The sequence below is a fragment of the Sinocyclocheilus anshuiensis genome, unplaced genomic scaffold (assembly GCF_001515605.1).
Source record: "Sinocyclocheilus anshuiensis isolate Anshui unplaced genomic scaffold, SAMN03320099.WGS_v1.1 scaffold88, whole genome shotgun sequence".
Taxonomy (NCBI): domain Eukaryota; kingdom Metazoa; phylum Chordata; class Actinopteri; order Cypriniformes; family Cyprinidae; genus Sinocyclocheilus; species Sinocyclocheilus anshuiensis.
Window position 1 is genome coordinate 508,071 of NW_015555728.1, and position 23,045 is coordinate 531,115.

At 36.4% G+C, this 23,045-nt stretch overlaps 4 protein-coding genes, 1 long non-coding RNA gene and 1 pseudogene across 5 annotated transcripts; 1 reads left to right on the top strand and 5 right to left on the bottom strand.

Moving 5' to 3' along the window:
- LOC107672773 (endoplasmic reticulum aminopeptidase 1-like) overlaps window positions 1–464 on the top strand; it is an 8,503-nt pseudogene extending 8,039 nt beyond the window's left edge.
- A 230-nt stretch (window positions 465–694) lies between these two features.
- On the bottom strand, window positions 695–5,147 carry LOC107672775 (general transcription factor IIH subunit 2-like). The gene is made up of 15 exons (XM_016466125.1): window positions 4,810–5,147; window positions 4,434–4,511; window positions 4,306–4,342; window positions 4,126–4,212; window positions 3,987–4,037; window positions 3,853–3,907; window positions 3,657–3,762; window positions 3,404–3,494; window positions 3,220–3,307; window positions 3,041–3,148; window positions 2,668–2,731; window positions 1,626–1,729; window positions 1,423–1,525; window positions 1,302–1,341; window positions 695–1,222 (listed from the first exon to the last, which is right to left on the bottom strand). Exons 1-15 carry the CDS (start codon window positions 4,863–4,865, stop codon window positions 1,112–1,114), a joined length of 1,179 nt encoding a protein of 392 aa, XP_016321611.1. The 5' UTR covers window positions 4,866–5,147; the 3' UTR covers window positions 695–1,111.
- A 1,410-nt stretch (window positions 5,148–6,557) lies between these two features.
- On the bottom strand, window positions 6,558–11,301 carry LOC107672774 (occludin-like). The gene is made up of 8 exons (XM_016466123.1): window positions 11,217–11,301; window positions 10,026–10,680; window positions 9,649–9,816; window positions 8,534–8,640; window positions 7,842–7,940; window positions 7,533–7,704; window positions 7,155–7,196; window positions 6,558–6,997 (listed from the first exon to the last, which is right to left on the bottom strand). The coding sequence occupies exons 1-8, from the start codon at window positions 11,258–11,260 to the stop codon at window positions 6,899–6,901; spliced, it is 1,386 nt and encodes a 461-aa protein (XP_016321609.1). The 5' UTR covers window positions 11,261–11,301; the 3' UTR covers window positions 6,558–6,898.
- A 228-nt stretch (window positions 11,302–11,529) lies between these two features.
- LOC107672776 (uncharacterized) lies at window positions 11,530–14,854 on the bottom strand. The gene is made up of 3 exons (XR_001632343.1): window positions 14,710–14,854; window positions 12,259–12,348; window positions 11,530–11,722 (listed from the first exon to the last, which is right to left on the bottom strand). It is a non-coding gene; the product is annotated as an uncharacterized LOC107672776 (long non-coding RNA).
- A 1,530-nt stretch (window positions 14,855–16,384) lies between these two features.
- LOC107672714 (MARVEL domain-containing protein 2-like) lies at window positions 16,385–20,464 on the bottom strand. Its single transcript, XM_016466014.1, has 8 exons — window positions 20,391–20,464; window positions 19,982–20,047; window positions 18,387–19,589; window positions 18,198–18,227; window positions 17,944–18,116; window positions 17,567–17,738; window positions 17,224–17,274; window positions 16,385–16,874 (listed from the first exon to the last, which is right to left on the bottom strand). The coding sequence occupies exons 3-8, from the start codon at window positions 19,560–19,562 to the stop codon at window positions 16,755–16,757; spliced, it is 1,722 nt and encodes a 573-aa protein (XP_016321500.1). The 5' UTR covers window positions 19,563–19,589; window positions 19,982–20,047; window positions 20,391–20,464; the 3' UTR covers window positions 16,385–16,754.
- A 600-nt stretch (window positions 20,465–21,064) lies between these two features.
- On the bottom strand, window positions 21,065–22,964 carry ak6 (adenylate kinase 6). The gene is made up of 5 exons (XM_016466160.1): window positions 22,728–22,964; window positions 22,382–22,474; window positions 22,239–22,297; window positions 21,897–22,042; window positions 21,065–21,590 (listed from the first exon to the last, which is right to left on the bottom strand). Exons 1-5 carry the CDS (start codon window positions 22,762–22,764, stop codon window positions 21,401–21,403), a joined length of 525 nt encoding a protein of 174 aa, XP_016321646.1. The 5' UTR covers window positions 22,765–22,964; the 3' UTR covers window positions 21,065–21,400.
- Between the last annotated feature and the right edge of the window lie 81 nt (window positions 22,965–23,045).

The following is a 23,045-nucleotide window of genomic DNA, read 5'->3' on the forward strand; positions in this document are numbered from 1 at the left end:
GTGCTGGGGGGCACCCAGGACCCGGGTTGAGAAACACTGGTCTAGACCAAAAACATCTGATCCTGTAATCAGAAAACTTTATATTACATAGAGCGTGTTTCTCTGCTCCGTCAGGTTCGTAGTTTCTTCAGTTCCTTGCGGACTGAGACTGGAGCAGAACTGAGATGTATTCTGCAAGCCTTGGAGAACATTGAAGAGAACATTCGCTGGATGGACAAGAACCTCCCCCTACTGAAGGCCTGGCTGCACAGACACTATGACCAGCACAAAAATACAGAGCTGTGAAGCACTTGTACTGTAAAAGTCATGGCTGTATACATTTTATTTTGCAATTTAAAATGATGCAAGAATGTTGATAAGAACATTGATGTGCTAAAGTGTGTGAAATAACTGGTTCTGAATTTGTGAATATGGGATGAATATTTTTGAATAGCTGTACCATTTCTTATAAAGGTATGATTTAACATTTCCGTCTGTCTCCAACCTTTAGTATTGAAATTAAATTAAGGATTTGATTACTTTTGTAATATCTTTTTTGTCATACTCTAGAAAGCATAAATTATGCTGCAGCACCGCTTATCTTTTTAGCAATCAATTATACAATTTGCAAAAACAAGCCATGCAAGTCAGTACAGTTTTGAAGGAAAAGTTTTAATTTGTTTAAACAGTTCATCTAAACAACTAGTTATGCACAAGTTTGTTTTTGAGTCGTTGAGTACAGGCGAGTACATTAACATGGCATGTAGGGTGCAAAATATAGGAACAGCTGTCATGTTCACTCTATTACAACGCCATGGCTTTAATGGAAATAGGACACTGGAAAACAGCAAAAAAAAAATTTCTGTTGCTGGTTTCATTTGGTCCAGTGAGACGCTTCTCCCCATAGGGGGCGCCCTTTTATACAGTTACAGCTCCAGCACAACGATGACGCAAGAAAGCCAAAGTAACATGATTCCAAAGAACTGACAAGCATTGGCTTTCATTACTTCAACCCTCAATAATCAGTGAGAATCTAAATCGGTGGTTGATGACTTCCTCTTTTTTTCTTCTAAAATCTCAGTTTCTACTTGTACTGAAGTTCACAGATGTCTTGTAGTCAGGCCATCTTACATCAGGATGTCCTGTCAGTCTGCATACAGCCAGGACAGCAGTGCAGTGTGTCATGTATGAAGAGATCACACTCCACGCAGAACACTTTTTTACATGCTAGGCAAGTAAATACCTGCAGAGGAGAAAACAAAGAGGTTAAATGCCATTTTAAACAACAAGCCATTCGAAAGTTTTTGAATTGGAAAACCTACACTTTTGTCTTTCAACTCTCCTTGGCAAGCCTCACAGAATCTGAAAAGGCATAGATTAACACTATTAAATAGGCTGAAATGAGACAGACAGGAGTTTTCACAGAGTGAGTGTGAAGCTCACCTCTCCCCCTCATACTCCTCCAGTGGGGTCTCCTGGAAGGCCTCCAGGGGGAAGAGGTGATGGAAGGAACGGGCCAGGTGAGGAGCGGAAACTAAAGTCAGACCTATACCAGAGAGAAGACACAGACTATGAGAACTGAACACATCAACGCTCTCTGAAAATGAGTGTAAAGATTGAAGAACAGGGACAGGCTGAGCACATACCACACACTTTACACTCCACTGGCAGCTCAGTGTATTTGGCTCTACACTGTGGGCAGTAGTAGCCACCAAGAGTGAGTCCTGGCTCACCAGTGCTGTCTAGGTGCCTAAATATATTAGAAAACGAACTATAATATTATTTCAAATGATAAATAATAGAATTATGCAATAAAGATACCATTCAAAAGTGTGGGGTCAGTAAGATTTGTTTAATTAATACTTGAATTCAGCAAGGATGCATTAAATTGATCCAAAGAGACATTAAAGATATTTATGATGTTACAAAATATTTCTATTTCAAGTGAATGCTTTTTAAAAATTCTATTCTACAAAAAAAATTTTTTAATAATGTATCAGTTTCCACAAAAAAGCAGAAAAACAATTTTTTACGTCAATAACAATAAGTATTCTTTCCTGAGCACCAAATCAGCATATTAAAATGATTTGAGGGTCATGTGACACTAAAGACTGGAGCTTTGCCATTGCAAGAATAAATTACATTTTAAAATATATTCAAATAGAAATACATTATTTTAAATTGCTATAATATTTCATAATATAACTTGTTACTGTATTTTTGATCAAATAATTGCAGCCTTGGTGAGCTTAAGAGACTTCTTTCAAAAACATAAAAATAAAAAAAAAATCTGACTGACCCCAAACTTTTAAACAGTTGTGTAATATATATGTATATATTACCTATATAGTGTATAATGGTAGTGTAAAATAGGGCTGCACGATAAATCGCATGCGATATTTAACGCGCATCTTGTCAGTAAAGCCATTCTGTAATCAGCGGTAAATCTCCATCACCTGCGGGCTTTCACATTGAGCAGCATTAACTACACAGAGCCGTTGTTCACTGACGAGCTGCACAAAACATGCGCAAAATATGAGCCGCTGATTACAGAATGGCTTTACTGACAAGATGCGTGTTAAATATCGCATGCGATTTATCGTGCAGCCCTAGTGTAAAATATATTACATTTTTAGATTTAATATTATTAAACCGTGGTAAAGAGCATAAGATTTAAACTGTACTCACGACATGCTGAACGAGGGTTTGGCATCCTGATCAGACATGGAGGCTATGACATGCTGAGGGAAACCTGAGCAAATTATTATGCACAATAGAGATATTGTAAAAGATCACATATGAAAAATTTTAGCTTACACTAATACATTTCCCAGACATAAATCAGGAATAATCCTGGACTGCTTCACATTTACAGTGCAGTGAAGACATAAAAAACACAAATTAAAATGACAAACAGCAGAGCATTCACAGTTCTACATATTTCTTAAATTCTTTGGCTAATTTTTGACTAAGCTTTCATCTACTAGTAATAAGTGTTGTACTTTCAACATTTTATCTTATTTAAATTGTGTAAATGTGGTGAAAATGACTGTGTGATTACCCATGCGAATGAGGGAGCACTCTGAGGAGGAGCTGGCAGGAGGCGGCTTCACATGCAGCATCAGCAGCTCTTTAAAATGACTCTCATCCAATATTACATTGTAGGATCCTATTGGGCCCAACATAATTAGAAAACACAAGTAAAAAACGATGTAACCGTGTTAAGATAAGACTACCAACCTCCAGTTTCTCTTGTGAGAATGGTGCACACTCGAACTTCTGCTGACAGGCCTATCACAGACACTCTGATCTTCAAAGCATTCAGAGTCTGTTGATATATTAAAACATGATCACAAAGAAATCAATGTTCATCAAACCTTACTAACCCTTACAGTATGCATCCATTAGCATTATTCAAACTCACTTTGATAAGCTCATAGATGTTGGCTGGGTCACAGGTAGTAAGACTGCTGAAAATAACTAGGATCTCTTTGCTTGTATGAGCAGGCATGTGTCTGCATGAAAATAGAAATATGGTTACTGCAGTAAAGGGTTACGTAGACATTGAAGACCAGGTGTATATGGTGAGTACAAGTCCAGTACTACAACCAAACTGTAAGCAACACTGTTGCATTTCAGTTCCAGATGGAAGCGCCACACACTGACTTGTGCCTTACTTGAGAGTCTGCATAGCCACGTTGAGAGAGTTGTAGAGAGATGGTTCACCAACACATGTGGAGTCCACAACTTTCTTCAGAGCTGCTAAATGCTTCTTAGGGTTCCCTGGTAAGAGTAAAATACCGGTAATGTCAAGTGATGATTATGATAAAGAAAACTTCTCAAAACATGCAAACATAATACTAATGCATCAACCTGCAAGATCAGTGAGCTTCTCCGCCCTCTTGTTCTTGGTGGTAATGATCCCTATCTGTGACAATACGGTACTGTTAACAGAAGCTGCGCACATTGTAAACACTCACAGACAGATACAGAGTCAAGTGCATTACCTGACTGATTGGATTCTGGTCAAAGTATTCCTCCACAAAAAACTCCATCAGCTAAAGAATGCAAAAGGAAAGATCAGTTTTGACAGATTTCATACAATGTTAGGCTTCCATACGCCACTATAGATGCAGTGCTACTAACCTTTAAGGTTGAGGTCAGCCTGTTGGGCTTCAGGTCCTGATCTTCCATTGATCTAGATGAGTCAATGATCACAAAGAGATGCCGCATCTAGTTTGGTGGGAATTATATGCATGGTTATGATCAGCCTCCAATAACAAAAAATTATGCTATAACTATGGAGGACAGTAAAATGCATCTTACCATCCCAAGCCGAACTTGTCCATGACCCTCAAACACTCTGTAAGGTGACAGAGAGACTGCAAATGAATATCAAAGCAATATACAATCAGCTCAAACTGATTTTTATATTTTGCATTTGAGCGCTGTACCTTTTCCTCTTTGCTTGGAAAAGAATGTCCTCCACGGTAGCTTTGAGAGATCCAGATTCATCCTCCTTCAGCACCTCCCTAAGAGAGACACATGTCAACAGCTCATTATAGCGTATGTGTTCTCATGTACTTTAGTAAATATTAGTGGCTGACAGTCTTGTGATGCCCCTTATTGTTTACTACTTGCCATAGTTACATAATATGCCATAGTTCAAGCTCTTGGAACCTTACAATTATTTGGAATGACGGTATAAATAACATTTTGTACAAATATATTTTATTAACAAAAAACACTTTTTGGTGGCAATCTGAGGTAAAAAAAAAAAAAGGCATTGAAAATAATATTTTTAAAGTAAGCATAAGCTCAACTTCTCACCATGTTCGTTCGTATCCTCCTTCCCAGCGTTTTGCTCTCTCTGGTTCTTCATCCATGATTTATAATTTTAACAGACTGTAAGCTTTCTTTATGTTATACAGTTAACGTTATTCCATTCTTCAGAAAGGTTTCAACAGATTTATGCATTCGGTCTCATCACAGAGACTCGTTGTTTAGTTTTTCAAAATGAACCTTATAACAGCAAACACAGGAAAATGTCTATAAACTCGATTTTTGAAATAACGACACATTAATATGTAACTTGCTCAGCGGACTATAAAAAACAACCCAATTCAACCGTTATTTACTTTCGTGCAACCCTTGTCCGTCGATTCGTAATGTCCCACCGGTACAAAATGCGAACAATAGTAGTTCCGAGTTATTGAAGGGCCGACGTGTTCCCTATATGGATCCATAAAACATAAGTTTATTATTATCTTTTAGTTGCCCACTTTAATTAATTTAATTAATTAATTTAAATTAATACAAACAAAGACGTTTATAAATTGAATAGCTTTATTTTACTATGTACACAAATACAAGCAAAAAAATATACTGTACATTCAACACAATTAGCCTGCCACGTTACAAATTTTCAGCGACTTATTCTCTATAGATTTGATATAATTGTCTGAAAGAGCCAAATTATATAAATGATATAATTGTAACTGAACTCACACCCATTCTATAAGTATTTAATTAAATTAAAAAACAACAGAATAGATTGCTATTCCGGTGACAGATTAATCGAGAAGTTAAAAAAAATGAAGGTAAAATAAAAAGAAAAGAAAATCCAGTAAGACATCATTATAACAAACAACATTAGAATCTCTTTGCTTGAAGATCCCTAAAACTACAACAAAAAGTGGTCACAGTCTTGCTCATTTTAAGCCGTGTGGGCTAGTTACTCAAAGAATGTAATATATTACTCATTACTAGTTACTCATTTCAAAGGTAATATTGTTACTTTACTTATTACTTTCTGGCAACAGTAATTAGTTACACTACTAGTTACATTACTTTTTCTTCACGCCCCACAGAAGTTGTAACGGTGTATCTTCCACATAAAATTCTAGTGATTGATATTGACATTCAAGTAGAAGTGTTGTATTAATCTCATTAATTGTCATGTGTAGCTTGAAGCTAATTCTCATTTCTCCATTACCCATATACAATTATATTTCATTAAGTTTATAAGAAACTTTAATTTTCCAAAAAGATTTTTAATTATAGTAATATAATGTACCACGTGCTGATCAGAGAGATGTGGGTGGGATGTAATACCAGAGTAAAGTAAAGCTACAACATACACAACTGACAAAATCAATATAATGCAATATTTCTATATGCTGAATGTAAGCTTTTCCATATTCCAATCTCGCCTGCTGCACTGGGGACATCACATGTATGTGCGAATCGTGAAAATTATGAAAATAAATCTAGGAATTATTTGATTGTTGGATTTTAAATCAGCAGGGTTGAGGCATCAAAAGTAACTAAGTAACTAGCTGTTTTATGGATGGTAACTGTATTATTACTGAAATCTTAATAGCAATTAGTTACACTACTAGTTACTGCAAAAAATAATATTATTACTCTAACTAGTTACTGCCCAACACTGCTTGTTACTGAAACATCTAAGTAAAAGTTTAAGAATCAGTCGGAGGACAATCCGAAACACTAGCAACAGCAGGATTATCAATCACTTTGCAACTCAAGGTAGATCACTGTCCATCACCTTTAATTTAATATTATTACAGTAACTAAGTTACTAGTTACTGCCCAACACTGTTTTTAAGATATACACTAACCTTGACTTGACTAAATGTCTGCGGCAAAAGATAAATGGTTAAAAGGAGACTTCATTTAGCTTTAAAAAGTAAAACAAAATACTTCATTGATACCACAATATTTTGATCAAGCTTAGTTTGGCTCAAAAGCAAAACTCTTGTCATACAGCAGCCATACAGTTCTTGATAATAATACAGTAATGCAGATTTTTAATACAGAAATACAGATACAGTAAAGTCCTGAAAAAAAAAAACATCATGTGACATAATATACCCTCCTGAGTTTCCATTGCCAGGTCTTATTGTCTGTGGTCATAGTCGCTGACTCTTCTTTTGATCAAGGACAGTTTTGTCTTCAGCTGTTTACACCTTTTCTTTTTCATCTGATAGTCTGCAGACTGTGAGAAAGGAAACAGGTCAGCATTTACCTTTGTATCATACGCATATATCATTTTTTTTCTACTATAAACAGTTATTTTGAACAGCTGTGACAAATTATGCAATTCATGATATTCTAGTCTGAATTTTTTTTTAAAGATGACACAAAGGGTTTACCTTCTTTAAACTTTTGAGCCTGTTGTATACATCCATGGCATCCTTTTTAGGGAATAAAAACGAGTAATATATATTAATGTAACATATATTTTAACAACAACAACAATAATAATTTATCAACAGGATATATACCAACAGATAGAGACATAATATTAAATGAATGCTTAATATCATTAAAGTGATTTTTTTTTTTTTTTAATGTGGAAGAGATACTGTGAAAATCAGAGATTAAGTGACCTTACACCACCAATAACCTTAAGCATGTGAATTATTGTGACAGACAGGCAGAGCTCAAACAGAGCTCCGCATATTAAGAGTCAGAAGATGGAAAAATATCCAACCTTTAGAAGAACAGTTTTCACTTTATAGATAGCATACCATGAACTGTGGGCTGCCTTCCTGTGAGCTGTCCAGCTCTCGATCTGCTTCTGCCAAGCCCTGATTAATATCATCTAGCTCAGCCTGAAGACGCTTGTACTCCATGTGGTCTCTGTCAAACTCTCTCTTGTACCCAAGCCTCTCCTGCTCATTAATGATGGGAGGATACTCACTGAGAGCATGGCAGCACAGAATAGAGGTAAAGGGAAAAATATGACAAGAGTGATACCGATTACATAAAGTCACAGATGCTGAGTATTTTTTTGTTAAAACGTGCTCCAATACTACCAGCTATAAGATTTTCCTCACCTTTCATAGCCAGTTTCCAGCTCATCTCCAGACTCTCCAGTGTCATAGTCTCTCAGTTTGCCCTTCATTCCACTTAAAGAGCTCGTCAAGTCAGAACCACTTTAGATAAAAAAAAAATAAATAAATAACACCAATAGAAATTTTGTTAATAACTTGGGTGTGATATTTTTACAATTTTGATTGTAACTGACAGAGTAAGAATAGCTTTCTGATTACAATAGTTTCAGTCAGTTCACATAATCAGTCTGTGAAACTGGTTATTCGTGTTCATGACAAAACAAAATCCACCAGGTCCTATTCATACAGGGACAAGATTTCCTGGATTCCTTCATTCCGTGGCACATAGTCTAGTGACAGACTAATATTGAGCAGGCCAATCATTTTGAGCCAGTCTGTGCTTGCTTGGCTGATTAACAAAAGTGTTCATTCTGCTTACGGCGTGACTTTGTGTACAATTTTAATTTGCTATTATTAAATTGCATGCAGATGTTATTATTTTTTAGTTATTTATAAAAAATAAAAAAAAAGAGTCAACCACTACTAATATAGTTCATATCTATAATAACCAAGCATATTCTAAAACAGCAAAGCCCTATCAATGCAAAATCACTGAACAAAGTCTACAGAAATATGAAAATATTGTTCTACGCATTTGTTTTTGCAACAAAATTAAAAGTACTGAGATGACCTACCTTGGAAGGTAAATTGGTTTCTGGCTGTGAACCTTTGGCTGTGCAACACTGATTTGGTGATTGTGGTCACTGACAAAAGCCTCTGGATCTCCAGACACATTATTTACCTGAAGAAAAACAAAGAACATCATATCCAGACATTTTGTAAAAAATAAATAAATAAATAACTTTACTGTAGGCAATTCCACATTCCATTTTTACAGTTTGGAAACAATGTGCATTTAATAATAAGTTGATGCACTGAAACCTGTTTACTCTGGGTACAAGTCCTGTTTGTAGCCATCTTAACACTGCATCAAAAGGTGTTTTTCCAGAGTGTTTTTTTTATAATACCCCACCCCTCCATACAGCCTCAAAATATTTTCACCGATCATGTGGTAGTCTGTAACTCCTAAGTGTTGTTGCAGGCCTCTTTTACTTTAGCTTCTCTGTTTCCCCAACGCACTCAGCCTTCTTTTTGTATAGTAAATAGTCTGGACAAACATTAAAGCCAGGCAAAACCGGTTCCACCACTTCCACAAATACCATCATGACATAAAGGACAAAACTACCACTGCTTACATGGTGAATTGTGAAAGAACAAAGCCAGTGGAGTGGCCTAATAACACTAGAACATGCTAATGTTTTTTTTGGATCTAACAATTCCCACCCACCATTTCATAAACTTTTAAGTCACTATCAAGTGTTCCATGCATTTCATCATGGAATTTTGTATCATAATCATGCTTCCCATCAAGTGAAAGTGCCTAAGAGGACACACCCAGAAACTAGACATAAAAACACCTCTTCATAGAAATCTTTCTCTGAAACTTCTCTTCGTGGAAGAGTCTTAATTGCAATGGTCTAGACCAATGATACTGCTAAAAACAGTGGACCAATTATAGGCACCACATAGCAACTCTTGAAAATAAAACAACATGCATCAAGAAGCATTCTAGGATATAAATATGTAGTAGTAGTAGTAGTAGTAGTACAACCTTAGTGCAACAAACAGTATTAAATTTCATGACCTCATAAATCCATGCATTGTACTGAATGAAGAAAACGAATGAAGAACTAACATGAACAGGAAATGAAACTTATCTTTTGAGGAATTTGCTAGTGAAAATTCTTACCCATTCTCCGATGCCTTGAGACGTGAGGCCGTCGGTGATGGTCTTCACATCATACCACAGAACACGCTCCCTGCCGTATCTCCTGATCTGCCCTCGGGTCTTCACAGCGAAAACAAGTAAGATGATCAATCCGACCACAACCAGAAACCCAAGAACAACAGCAATGGCCTTGTAATGAGGAGAAAAAAAGAAATAATACTTTAAATAGCACCGTAAATGAACTACAAAATAGAGGATTGGTTTGTGTATTTGCATGAATCTCATCTAGCATTTCTACACAACAGAAATGTCTTAAGTTGTGTCTGATAATAGTCAACCTGAACTGAACAAATGTTGTTATATAGATGGCCTACTCCCTGTCAGGAGCACATGCTCACCTCTTCAGGCTCCACTACACAGTAGTGGTATAAATATTGATTGAGGAAGATCCCAGAGGCCTGATCTTGGTTCTTATATTGTGCACACATCTGCAAGATCTGATTATACATCATGGATCCAGATGTCTGAGAAGTGGGGTTAACAGCGACCAGGTACACAATGGTGGCGATGAGCATTAGTACAGCCAGGATGGCACTAATAATGATGGAGGCCAGGTAGAATGAGGGAGACTGCGCAGCGTTCTGTCTCGACACCGCCAGGATGAAGATGATGAGCACAGCAATAAAGGTGATTGCAGCGATTGCGATGATGAAGCCCTTGCCTGATTTCGGATCCATGTACGTGCCGCCTCCATAGCCGTAGCCTCCGAGACTCCCACTTCCTCCATATCCACCAAGCCCACCACCACCACCACCACCACCATACCCTCCACCACTATAGCTGCCTCCAAGACCCCCAAGACCCCCAAGGCCCATGGCGCTGGCATCATAGTCCCATGCCAGTGTGGAGGCTACACAGGCAAACATAGCCACACACAAAATTATGATGATGATGCACAAAATCTTCATGACACCTGGGGGTGATGTCCAGCGGTAAAAGTGAAGCATTTCATCAGGGTGGTAAGAAGTTCTGCGATGGGTGGATCGGTGATGACTGAAATGACAATGTGAGATAATATGGATGAGTTAAAGGAAAATTAACTAATTATGTTTTAAAACTTCTGTTTTAAAACCACTCAGATCCAGGGTTATTATAGTTAACTAAAGCTAAATCTAAAACCATAAAAAAACACATTTTAAATGTTAACTAAATTTAAGTAACATATTAAAAAAAAAAAACATCTTAAACTTATGTTATTTCATATAGCTTTAAAGGCAACATTTTAGTTTAACTTGAAGCACTAACATAACTAAAACGAAATAAACTAAAATAAAAAAATAAAAACTATATAGACATATTTAAAAAGTAATAAAAATGACAAAACACAACAAAATCAACTAATTAAAATTTAAGTGAAAACAGAAAAAAAAAAAATCAAATTCAAAATATTAACAACAGTATATCAATGATACTAAAACAACAATGCACAGATCATAACACCATCAGAATGGGGCAGTAAGGATTCAGTGAAGAACACTTGTCTGTACTGACAATGGATGATTACATATGTTCTCTAATATGCAACTTACTGTCTGCCACCATATGCAGGAGGACGACTTGATTTTTTCGGCATGATGCTAGCTTCCTGGAAAAACTTCACAGGGTTGTCTGAATGAAATCTAATGTAAGAATGAAAAAATATAATTGATGAATCACTACAATATAATGAAATAATGCACTGATGTTAATCCAGATACAAAGATACGAATTAAGATACAAAGTGGCTTTTTACATTACAGTTATGAATGAGTCTGCAATCAGAATGATTTTTTTTTTTAAATAATTGTAAAAACAGACCAAGGAATGTTGTTGTGCTGTAACACCATCAGCAAGACCCCCAAGACCCCCAAGGCCCATGGCGCTGGCATCATAGTCCCATGCCAGTGTGGAGGCTACACAGGCAAACATAGCCACACACAAAATGATGATGATGATGCACAAAATCTTCATGACACCTGGGGGTGATGTCCAGCGGTAAAAGTGAAGCATTTCATCAGGGTGGTAAGAAGTTCTGCGATGGGTGGATCGGTGATGACTGAAATGACAATGTGAGATAATATGGATGAGTTAAAGGAAAATTAACTAATTATGTTTTAAAACTTCTGTTTTAAAACCACTCAGATCCAGGGTTATTATAGTTAACTAAAGCTAAATCTAAAACCATAAAAAAACACATTTTAAATGTTAACTAAATTTAAGTAACATATTAAAAAAAAAAAACATCTTAAACTTATGTTATTTCATATAGCTTTAAAGGCAACATTTTAGTTTAACTTGAAGCACTAACATAACTAAAACGAAATAAACTAAAATAAAAAAATAAAAACTATATAGACATATTTAAAAAGTAATAAAAATGACAAAACACAACAAAATCAACTAATTAAAATTTAAGTGAAAACAGAAAAAAAAAAAATCAAATTCAAAATATTAACAACAGTATATCAATGATACTAAAACAACAATGCACAGATCATAACACCATCAGAATGGGGCAGTAAGGATTCAGTGAAGAACACTTGTCTGTACTGACAATGGATGATTACATATGTTCTCTAATATGCAACTTACTGTCTGCCACCATATGCAGGAGGACGACTTGATTTTTTCGGCATGATGCTAGCTTCCTGGAAAAACTTCACAGGGTTGTCTGAATGAAATCTAATGTAAGAATGAAAAAATATAATTGATGAATCACTACAATATAATGAAATAATGCACTGATGTTAATCCAGATACAAAGATACGAATTAAGATACAAAGTGGCTTTTTACATTACAGTTATGAATGAGTCTGCAATCAGAATGATTTTTTTTTTTAAATAATTGTAAAAACAGACCAAGGAATGTTGTTGTGCTGTAACACCATCAGTTTAGCCAGTAAGATAAAGTCAATATCATGATTGCTGAGGTGACAAGTTATAAGTCTCTTTGTAAAAATAAGAGACTTTAGGGCAAAAAAAGAGAGAGATTATTGTAATTATACATTAATTTCACATCTTGATTGCTATGCTTTTCAATATAGCCTACTTCTGGACTCACAAATTTGGACTATTTTGCTGTAATTATAAAATTTTAAACATGCTTTAATTTGTAGCAAAGAATTATGAGAATATTATATCAACGTTTGAGATCAAGTTAAAAAAAAACAGTACATCAGTACTTCAGTTTGATTAAGTGATTAAGATAAAATATTCTCAGAATTAGCCTAGTTCACCTACACATGGCATTTTACATAAATAACCACATTACGAAGGTCTGTAGAAAATCAGGCTTGTCAAAGAACACAAGACGCTTAGCGTACAACTATTTACATTTCTTACAATTAGTTCCGAACAACATCCTTATGCGTATTAGCATAGGCGGATTAACCATATGGGCAATTGGGCAAGTGCCCAGGGGCACCACGTCCAGGGGGGCACCACGCAAATAAATGTTCTGCGGTAAAACAAGCGATGTATTCTCAAACGTCTATCTAGCTGTGGCCTATACATAGGCTACCCTTTCATGAGAACGTACTAAGTTCTCTGAAAGTTTTGTTAAAAGTTTTATTTTTTTTCTCATGCGTGAAACAGTGTATGTGCGATCTATCGCAAGATTCACACATAGGCTAGCCTACTGCGTGAACCCGTGCGCTTTCGTTTCGACGGCCATATATTACTCAAACAGATTCTAGGAGCATGCAGTCGCGCAACTCCCGTCTCTTCAACTGAAATGCCTCGCTCATGGATGTGTGAATCCGCTACGGAGCGTCAGCCTTGCGCTTTCACATTGTAATTGTAGCCATTGGCAATCAAGAAAGGGGTTTGTAAGTTTTATTTTCAGTTCAAATCCTCACAAAACTATATGTAGCTATATACAGTGCTTAACAAATGTATTAGACCGCCCGTCAAAAACCTGTTTAAAACTAAAAATTGTGTTATCATCGGGCAAATAACAAACTGAAACAACTAAATAATCTTTATTCACACATAATAACCAAAAACTAATAAACCAAAAATATAAATAGGCTATTTTATTTTTTTTTTGTAGGCTATGGCCACCTTTGGCCTTGATAAAAGCTTGCATTCTTGCTGGCATACTTTTTATGCACTTTTTCACAGTCTCTGTTGTTACTGACTTCCAAATAGTTTAGTTGTTCCCAAAGACTTGCTTTTGATTAAACTTTTGAGCAATCTATCTTAGAATCATTCAATCCCAACAATAATTATATTTTAGCATTAGAAACACTACTGTGACTAAAGATCTTACACATACTGGTGGATTAACCATTACAGAAACATAACAATGGTAATTTTGGTAATCACCAATACTTAGTTTAGGGCAGCTGTGGCACAAACCTATTGGGTGGTGGCCTAATAAATTTGTTAAGCACTGTATATGTAATTGCAAACAAGACCATGCACTCATTGTTGCATTTCTGAAAACACCCTTTTTACACAAGGGAGTAAAACATTAGAAAATGTTGAGGACAACAATGACTCAAAAGATTATCCACTCTTTCTTTTTTTCCATAGAGTCTGAAGTGATTAACAGATTGGATTATTATTATACCTGTAACAGTTGGCTTCACTAGTTATAAAATGTTTCAATTTGCTGCATACAGTTCAGATTTATATCACATCTTAGAACAGATTACTCCTGTAAGAGGTGGGTTCACAAGTTATAAATAATTATATCATAATATATTATATAAATTATATAATATAATAATTATATAATAATTTCAGAGTACGCACTGTAAATCGCTTTGGATAAAAGCGTCTGCTAAATGCATAAATTATTATTAAATTATATTATAATTATTAAAAAGTGGTAACCTGATTTTGAAAGGATTTTTGTAGCCTTGTTATCAGATCAGTTTATTAATATACAATATCATTGCCCAGGGGCACCAAAGAGTCTTAATCCGCCACTGCGTATTAGTCAACACAACAATCAACAACGTGAGATAGAACAGGCTACAGTATTCAGCTGGGAATATTTAAAAACAAATGAGAAAATAGACAAATTAATCACTCACCCTCTTCCTTACTAAAGCAGTCAAAGCTGGTAAATGTTTTGTAACCCTTCCTCGCTCCTTACAGAAGTATTTCACGGACCTGCAAGACGCTCAGCCTTCAGGAAACGCCCGCTAAATACTGAGAGAGTTTCATAGATCAGCTGTCTTTTACACGACACATCAGTGAAACCAGCCTCTCCCCATCCTCACCTGCACAGGTGCAGCCCCGCCCCGAACGTGTGAGCGCTGCGCGGAGTGGACAGTTCAGATGCAAGCCGCTCCAGGTTCATTTGCATAGCGACTTTCATAATAGCCTACATATTGTCTATGGCTTTACAAAAATATTGTCTTGACACATTTAATTTTTAAAACTAGTTACTTTTCAGGCTAGGATAATTTTATGTTAGATAATTTATACTAGTAGTAAACTACACTCTTAAAAATAAAGGTGCTTCAAAAGGTTCTTCAAGTGATGCCATAGAAGAACCATTTTTAGTTCCACAAAGAACCATTTAGTCAAAGGTTCTTTAAAGAACCATCTCTTTCTTACCTTTTTGTAATCTGAAGAACCTTCTTTCGCCACAAAGAACCTTTTGTCAAACAAAAAGGTTCTTTATGGAACCATTTAGACAAAAAGGTTCTTCTATGGCATCGTGAAGCACCTTTATTTTTAAGAGTGTAGTAATTTAGACAATTTCTGGGGCACTTGGTCTGAAAAAGATCAAAGACCCCCGTAATAATTCAAAAACAACTTTTATCTTCTATCTCATATGCGCATGAGTTGCAAGTTATGTATAAGACCAATGGAATTTCTGATTGCCCAAATCATGAACGTGTAATCTGGGAGGGATCTTTAAAATCCACTCCAGTCATCATTGAATTGGAAACAAACAGCAAGTTGTTCTTAAGTACTTTGCTAATTGTCAGAGTCTCCTTAGTTCAACGTGTGGAAACTGTAATGTAATTATGGTTTCAATTACCATAAATTGCCACAAAAACAATAACAATAATTAAAGCAGCATTGTTCTAGATCAGGGGTCCTCAACTCTGGACCTCGAGATCCACTTTCCTGCAGAGTTTAGTTACAACCCTAATCAAACACACTTGAACAAGCTGATCAAGGTCTTCAGGATTACTACAAAGTTGCAGGTATGTGTGCTTAATCCAGGTTGGAGCTAAACTCTGCAGGAAAGTGGATTTCGAGGTCCAGAGTTGAGGACCCCTGTTCTAGATTATTACACACCACATTCAGGATTAATGAGGCATCAGGTTTGCACAAAAAGGTGAATGAGCACCTTTTCTCCCTAGAGTCCATTGCAGCTTGTTACCTGATACCTTCAGAGCTGTCAAGCCAGTAAAAGTTTAGCTTACTTTACTACAGTTCAACTATAACAGCAGGCCTATACACATAATGCTCTGAGCCATGTAGTATAGCGTGATAAGTATAAACAGACACATGAGAGGTGGTATGTTACTCGGAGTATAAACTACTAGTTCATTATGTTGTTGAAAAAAAAAATTTTGCCAGTACAATGTGGAGGCAGGCCTGTTTATTTTATCCACTTCCAAAATCAATGAAAAAAAATGATGAAATTCAAAGGTAGAGTAACATGGTTACATTTTTTTTACACATAACACAAATGACTGTATAAAACACACACAAAAAATGAAAATCAAACTAGCAAAACTATAAATATACAAAGTAATTTAGGATCATTACAGAGATACTGCTAATCCTGCATACTGCTTTCCTTCAAATTACCTACTTCTAAAATAAAAAGTATATACAGAAATATACAGTATATATTAAAAACATTGCTGAAAGACATGTCAGAAATAAGCAAGGTAACATTTTCAGTGCTGGGTTTGACGTGGTAGATGTCCTTAATTATACTTTCCTGCTTGAAATCAATATGAAATTATATCAATACCAACCAAGAGCAAACCAAACACTCTGTTAATTCCTGAAGGTATAGCCATGGACAATTTCCTTTCAGCCAGTTGCTTCTTTTCTGGGAACCTCTGTGAAGTTCGTGATGAACTTTAAAAGTACTTTGGCGTTCTGTTTAACTGTAACCATCATTCCAGTCCATGACTTTGTCATACTCCTGAATTTTCTGCTTTATGTGTGCAAGTTTGTTCTTCAGATATTCACATCTCTCCCTTTTCTCCTGGTACGTCGGGTCCTACAACCAGAAACAGGTAAAGTAATCTTTGGTGTGCGCTCACACACAGACAGGAAGTATGTAAATATGTCAATAGCTCCACTGACGTCCCCCTAACATTTCCAGTTTTTCAGTTTCTACTGACTGTGGCACTCAAATGGAGACAGATACAATGTCATTCTTTTGCAATGACTAAAGAATGTAGAAAGGCAACAGGCAGATGAAGGTTTTGAAATGGGTCGAAGCAACGTGTAGGGCATTAGGTCAACGCTTCCCTTTTCTGGGAAAAGTAAAATACCTAACATGTATTCTGTATATTACTTTAAAACTCCTAGAAGTAGAATAGATAACAGTATTAAACAGTACTTACAGCCTTTTTTCTGTTATACTCTTGAATAATGCTATTGACTCTCTCTTGCTCCTATGGGAGGAAAACCAATTAATATCTCATTTTTTTCTGTTTAAATCAAAAGATTTCAGATAAATGTATTCAGATAAATGTATAAAGGAACTGTACTGTGATTGGTCACCAGCTTTTCACCATTTTTAAACATCTTTGTGTCTTAACTAATTAATTTTAATGGTCATGAGATGTGACAAATGAATTTTCAATTACAAATATTCCATGTAGTTTCTCAAATAATATAAGCTCATAAAAACCGCAAATGTAATAATAATTAAAGAATTTGCAAAATGCTGTTTACAACCATTACCATTTGGGTGGAAGGCTGCTGTGGTAGACTCCTCATCAGAATATCCATTTCCTCAAACTTCTGTGTTAAGACTTGAACCTCAGCATGCAACTCTTTATATTCTGCATATTGATCATTAAACACAGCCTTGTATCGCTCCCTCTCCTCATCGGACCGGATTGTGGGATATTTCCTGTGAGGAGAAAGATTAGACAGAACATTCAGATATAGTCATTACAAAAGGGATGAGAGATTAAAAAAAGCATGAGGCAACAATAACCAGTCTTAAATATGTGTGCTAGTTTCTGAACATCATTAAAATCGAGTTTATATATTGGATAAAATAGCTTGAATTAATTAATTGATTTTGGTTAACGTAAGTATTCTTTGAAACTCACGCCACATAGTCTGCAATGACCACAGGTTTGGGGATGTGGCCAGCAGGAATATGACCCCTTAAGATCTCTGGTTCCATCATAACTGGGTTGACAGGTGTGCCATCATAAGATTCTGGACTGGCCATTACTGGAGCAGTTTGGATGGGCACAGAGACACTTGAGCCGGCACCGATCTGATATTACAAATAGTACATTACAACAATGATTTTAAAATCTGAAAATGTTCTTCTTGATATTAAAATTCAACTGCTTACCATATTGAGCGGAAGTCCTTCCGATTTCATCTAAAAACAAATAAGAACAGAAAAGCAAGCAAATTTGATTTTATTAGCAAAGTCTGAGATTATTTACTGCTATTACTGAAATAGGAAAATCATTTTGAGCAATCATTATATTTCTCTTTATGTTAATCAATTTCAAAGAACAAATGTTTGGAACTTTACATCTTGACCCATTCTCTCTCTGCGCATCCTTGCAGCTTCATGTCTCCACAGCTTCAGACACACGCCTGCTCCCACAAGATACAACAGCATGTTGAGAAAGAGAAAGATGATGGCAGCATTCTGCCCAGCCTCTGTTCGGCAAAACCCCGCATTGGGCCCAGCGTTGAAATGTGGATAATAGCAGAGACCTCCACGGACTGTGTCTCGCACATACACAATTGCAGCTGACAAGTAGAGCAATGCTAATACCAAGTTTATCACACCCTCTGTGATTGGCCACCAGCTGGAGTCTAGTAGAATGGTACGATAATACATGGTCACTCCTAACACTACTAGAATGACAGTCACTATCCAGGCCACTCCAGCCACCACGATAACAAAAGGAGTCAAGGGTCCGGAGTAGGAAATGCCACTTCCTCCATACATCCCACCCATTGCTGTTCCCCCATACCCTCCCCCATACATCTGATGCATGGAGTAACCAAACATATTAAACCACTCATTATCTTTGTGCACGTATGCACAGACACAAGCAAAAACAGCAGCCCCCAAAAGCAACTCTGCACATCCTAAAATGCGCAAAAGTCCAGCCCAGGACTTCATATATGCGTAGCGCTGATTGTACTCCTCCACCTTCTCACTGTAAGTCATAGCCGTCTGCAAAGAGCGACCAGAAACCGATTCCAGCGGCTCCCCTAATAACGTTGCCTGCTCCTTCCTTGAATTGTAGCTGCCTCCAGACCCTCCATAAGGGTCTAGGTAAGAGCTGGGGGCTGTAGGTGACGGTGCACGTGAATGTGGAGGAGAGCACGGGATGCCTTCGGTGGTGGTGTTCACATCAGGTGGTGGTGGAAAGGTCCATTTCTTGCTGCCTTGGTTGCCACTGGCTCTGAAGAAGTTCTTCACAGAGTCAGGAATGAAGCGTCGGATGGGTTTGATATCCATGGCGTCATCCACCTGGTCTTCAACATCACTCGGGTAGAAATCTGGGCCAACAGGAGGGTTTCCAGGGAGCGGTGGTGGTGGTAAACTGTCATAGCTGGATGCTGCTACTTCACCACCAAGTGGGTAAGGAGCCTGCTGACCCCACGGCAGTGAGCCGATGGGCACCTCATCGTAGTGAGGCATATCGCGGACCCGATCAAAGCGGGACGCTGACCCGTTTCCAAAAGACATGGGGATGGTTCTTAGCAGCTGAGTGAACTAAGGATCAAAAAGTTTATCCACATTATTATAAGGCCTTATGTCACATACATACTGACATCCCGTCATTTGCACATCTTTTACAAACATAAAAGTAAGGATTCATTGACATTTAAATTCTATCTGATAGTAATAAGACAATAATTATTGTTATGCCATGGTTTATAACCAATAAATGATTAATATTATTTAATAAGTACATGTACATATTAAAAACAAATGTTTTAAATGGTTTAGTCGATGTAGGCATTACAACGTTATGATCTACACTATGAATAATGCACAATTAAAATACGTAGGTCTACATGTAAAAGTACAATTATATCGTCCATCTCTACATAGAAAAAAACCCACTGCATACTACAAAACTCTGAAGTCAATGACCGTCTTACCTGGGTACAGTAGTTACATTGCCTCACAGGGTGAATTTTAACAGTGTTTTCCCCTTACAAAGCTCCCTGAAATAAAAATAAACAAGTGAGTTAACATACACAATGATCAAACGAGTTTAGAAAGCGAGTTAAAAAATCTAGCAAAAATGTGACTTTATAAAAAACGATGGCTCAACATCTTCGTTGCATGACATGATCTTAACGCGGTTTGAAACCTGCCTGTCAACAAAGAACAGGTAAGAAATAAAACGGAACTAATGCACGCACGCTCTGAAATCATCCAAAATGAATAATCGCACTAATTTAGCACTGTGAGAGCGTTTTCAGTATCTACACTAAAGATGTGAGAGTGTAGACTACATATTTTAGCCTAATATATATATTTTATTTAAAAACATCGCTCTCTTACCTGGTACCGATAGCTTCACCTGTCTTCCGCCACTGGTGCTGCAGGTGAAGGGGAATCGGTCACGTGACTTGTCCTGCCCCAGTATGTGTGATGTCACGATACAAACCAGTTTCACAAGAAAACATTAGATGAAACACATATGAAAAATCAGTTGATCTATCAAAACAAATTGTGTGGGTTTTTTAGAGGATGACACTGTTTGTACTGTGCATGTAAAAAAAAGAACATTGATGACAACATAAACGGTTATTTACTACTCCTAAAACGTTATCCTTTGTTTACACTGCCAGAGGGACTGGATGATCCAGGAATTTTAGAAGTAGATATGATGGTTTGATTGTTGACAAAGCATTAATGGGGAGAATAAGAGGAAAAATAAAATTAAAAAGCAAAAATAGAAATGGCAAATTTAAATGAAAGTGAATAAAACTGACTCTCCAACATTGATGACTTTGCTAGAAATAAGACTTAGTGTAGCTAAGTTTAAGAGCTGCCAAATTAATCTAATTATGTTAAGTATAAACTAATTATGTACTTGTGAACCTTATGATCCATCTTTTGAGGAGAAACACCCATGTAATTTACCATTATTTCTGTGAATTAGATTTGATCCTAAATTTCAATTACTAACAGACGTTTCTGGTATTTGGTGGCAGCTAAACAACAATATCCCATTTAATCAAAGAATTTTAATTTATCTTTGATAATTTAATCAACGAATAACAAGACAAATAAAACAAGTCAACAGAAAGAGGCTCTTTTAAATACACTATAAAAATAGTTATTTCTTCCATTCATTTTAGAAGCAAGATCAACTTATTTCAAATCGAGTCATTTTTAACAGCCCCACACATTTTAAGTCCTTAGCTCAATGGTAGTGAAAAGAACAATACTCTGTCTGGGGCAACAATAACTATGAAATGTGATGTCTGTCTACTTTGACATAACTTCAAATAGTGATTGAGCCTTTCACGTATAATGAAGCCATAAAGACATATAATATGATAAAGTCAATTGTTGTCTTTCATCCATTGTTCAATCCACTGAACAATTTGTTCCAGATTCCTCTCCAGGTCCTCAGGAGTGTTACTGGGGAGCTGGTGGACTATCTCCTCCTTGTAGGCTTCCATGGCTTCCTCATAGATAGTCTGGAAAATCTCACACTGCACATTGTCCTGGAGTTTCTTTCCCGTGTATCCTCTGAATATGAAAGATATCAAATTAAATCACTGCAACAGGAAGCATACAGCCACATAGCATGTAAATGACTGCTGAACTGTACATTAGGCCTTACTAAGACTGTATAAATATGCTTTATGGGTGATTCTCCAATAAGGTTTTTTTTTTTTGGTCTTCCTTAGGATGATTTAAAATGTTTTTTTTCCCTTAAATGTTCCCTGTTTTGCTCATCCCGGATCTATATTAAGATTTCAAGTAGTCAAAAAAGGCTCAAACTGAAACATCACATTTGTAATGAACATACTGTTAACTGTTATGAACACAAACCTGCTTTCAAGACGATTGTAGAGACTGGTGTTATCTGTGCGGAGGACAAAAACTATGTGAAACCAGCGTTCAGGAAAGAAATCACAGCCATGGTAATCAATAATGACGCCTCCATCTCCCATTTTGTCCTCCAGCTCATCCACAACCTAAAAAAATGAAATTGTCTTTAACATGTTTTAACATTATGTGCAGCCTGTTATACCCTACCCCGATCTAATAAAACACAATAAAATGTATTTTGTTCAAGAGTGCACTGTAAAATTCTGTGACTATACAACGGGACATTAAAGGGGGAACAATTAAGTAAAACATGGCAGTTAGATCCATTACAATAGTACATACCCTGTCCTCATCCAAAATAGGACACTGGTATTCTTCATCAAATCCATCGAACAACTGACCTGTAGAGAAAATACTAATTTTAAAACTACTAATATATATATATATATATATAAAAACTTTTATTTCACAGAAGAATAACTTACCCTCCTGTGCCAAATCACCAACATTCACATAGTTTAGTCCTGTTCTTTGAGCCAGCTCTTTGCCTAGAGTGGTCTTTCCTACACCAGGGGTTCCTGCCATTTCATGAGCAAGTATATCAATGTTTAGCAATCATGAAAAAACTATTTTATTATTATTACTACTACGTAATTTTTGATTATTGCTATACCTACTAAATACATTCAAACTACATTTGTATGACAGGGAACAACCTAATACAACACCAACATTTATTGTTGTAATTATTTGAAAAGAAAAATACAAAAAAATACAATAATATGTATTGAAAAATACAAAACTCGTTGTGTCAAAACAGGACTAACGTACCTGTAAGAAGAATGTTTGGTCTCTTCATGATTCTCATTGCAAGATATCACACGTGGAAATAGAGCAATTAATAACACACTCGATTTACACTAATCTCAGCTGGATACTCAGTATCAGTAAGCATACAAAAACATATGATATGTAAATAATCCGTTGGTCATATCTTCTTATGTGGTTGTCACAGCACTGATCAACGTAAAAACGTGTTGAAAATTGTGGCGTGTGGTTGATGACGCCATCAGCATGCGCCAGCAGAGGGGCGGTCCGCGACAGCTTTAAAGGGATAGTTAGCGCAATGTTACTTGCAGCCGGAAGATG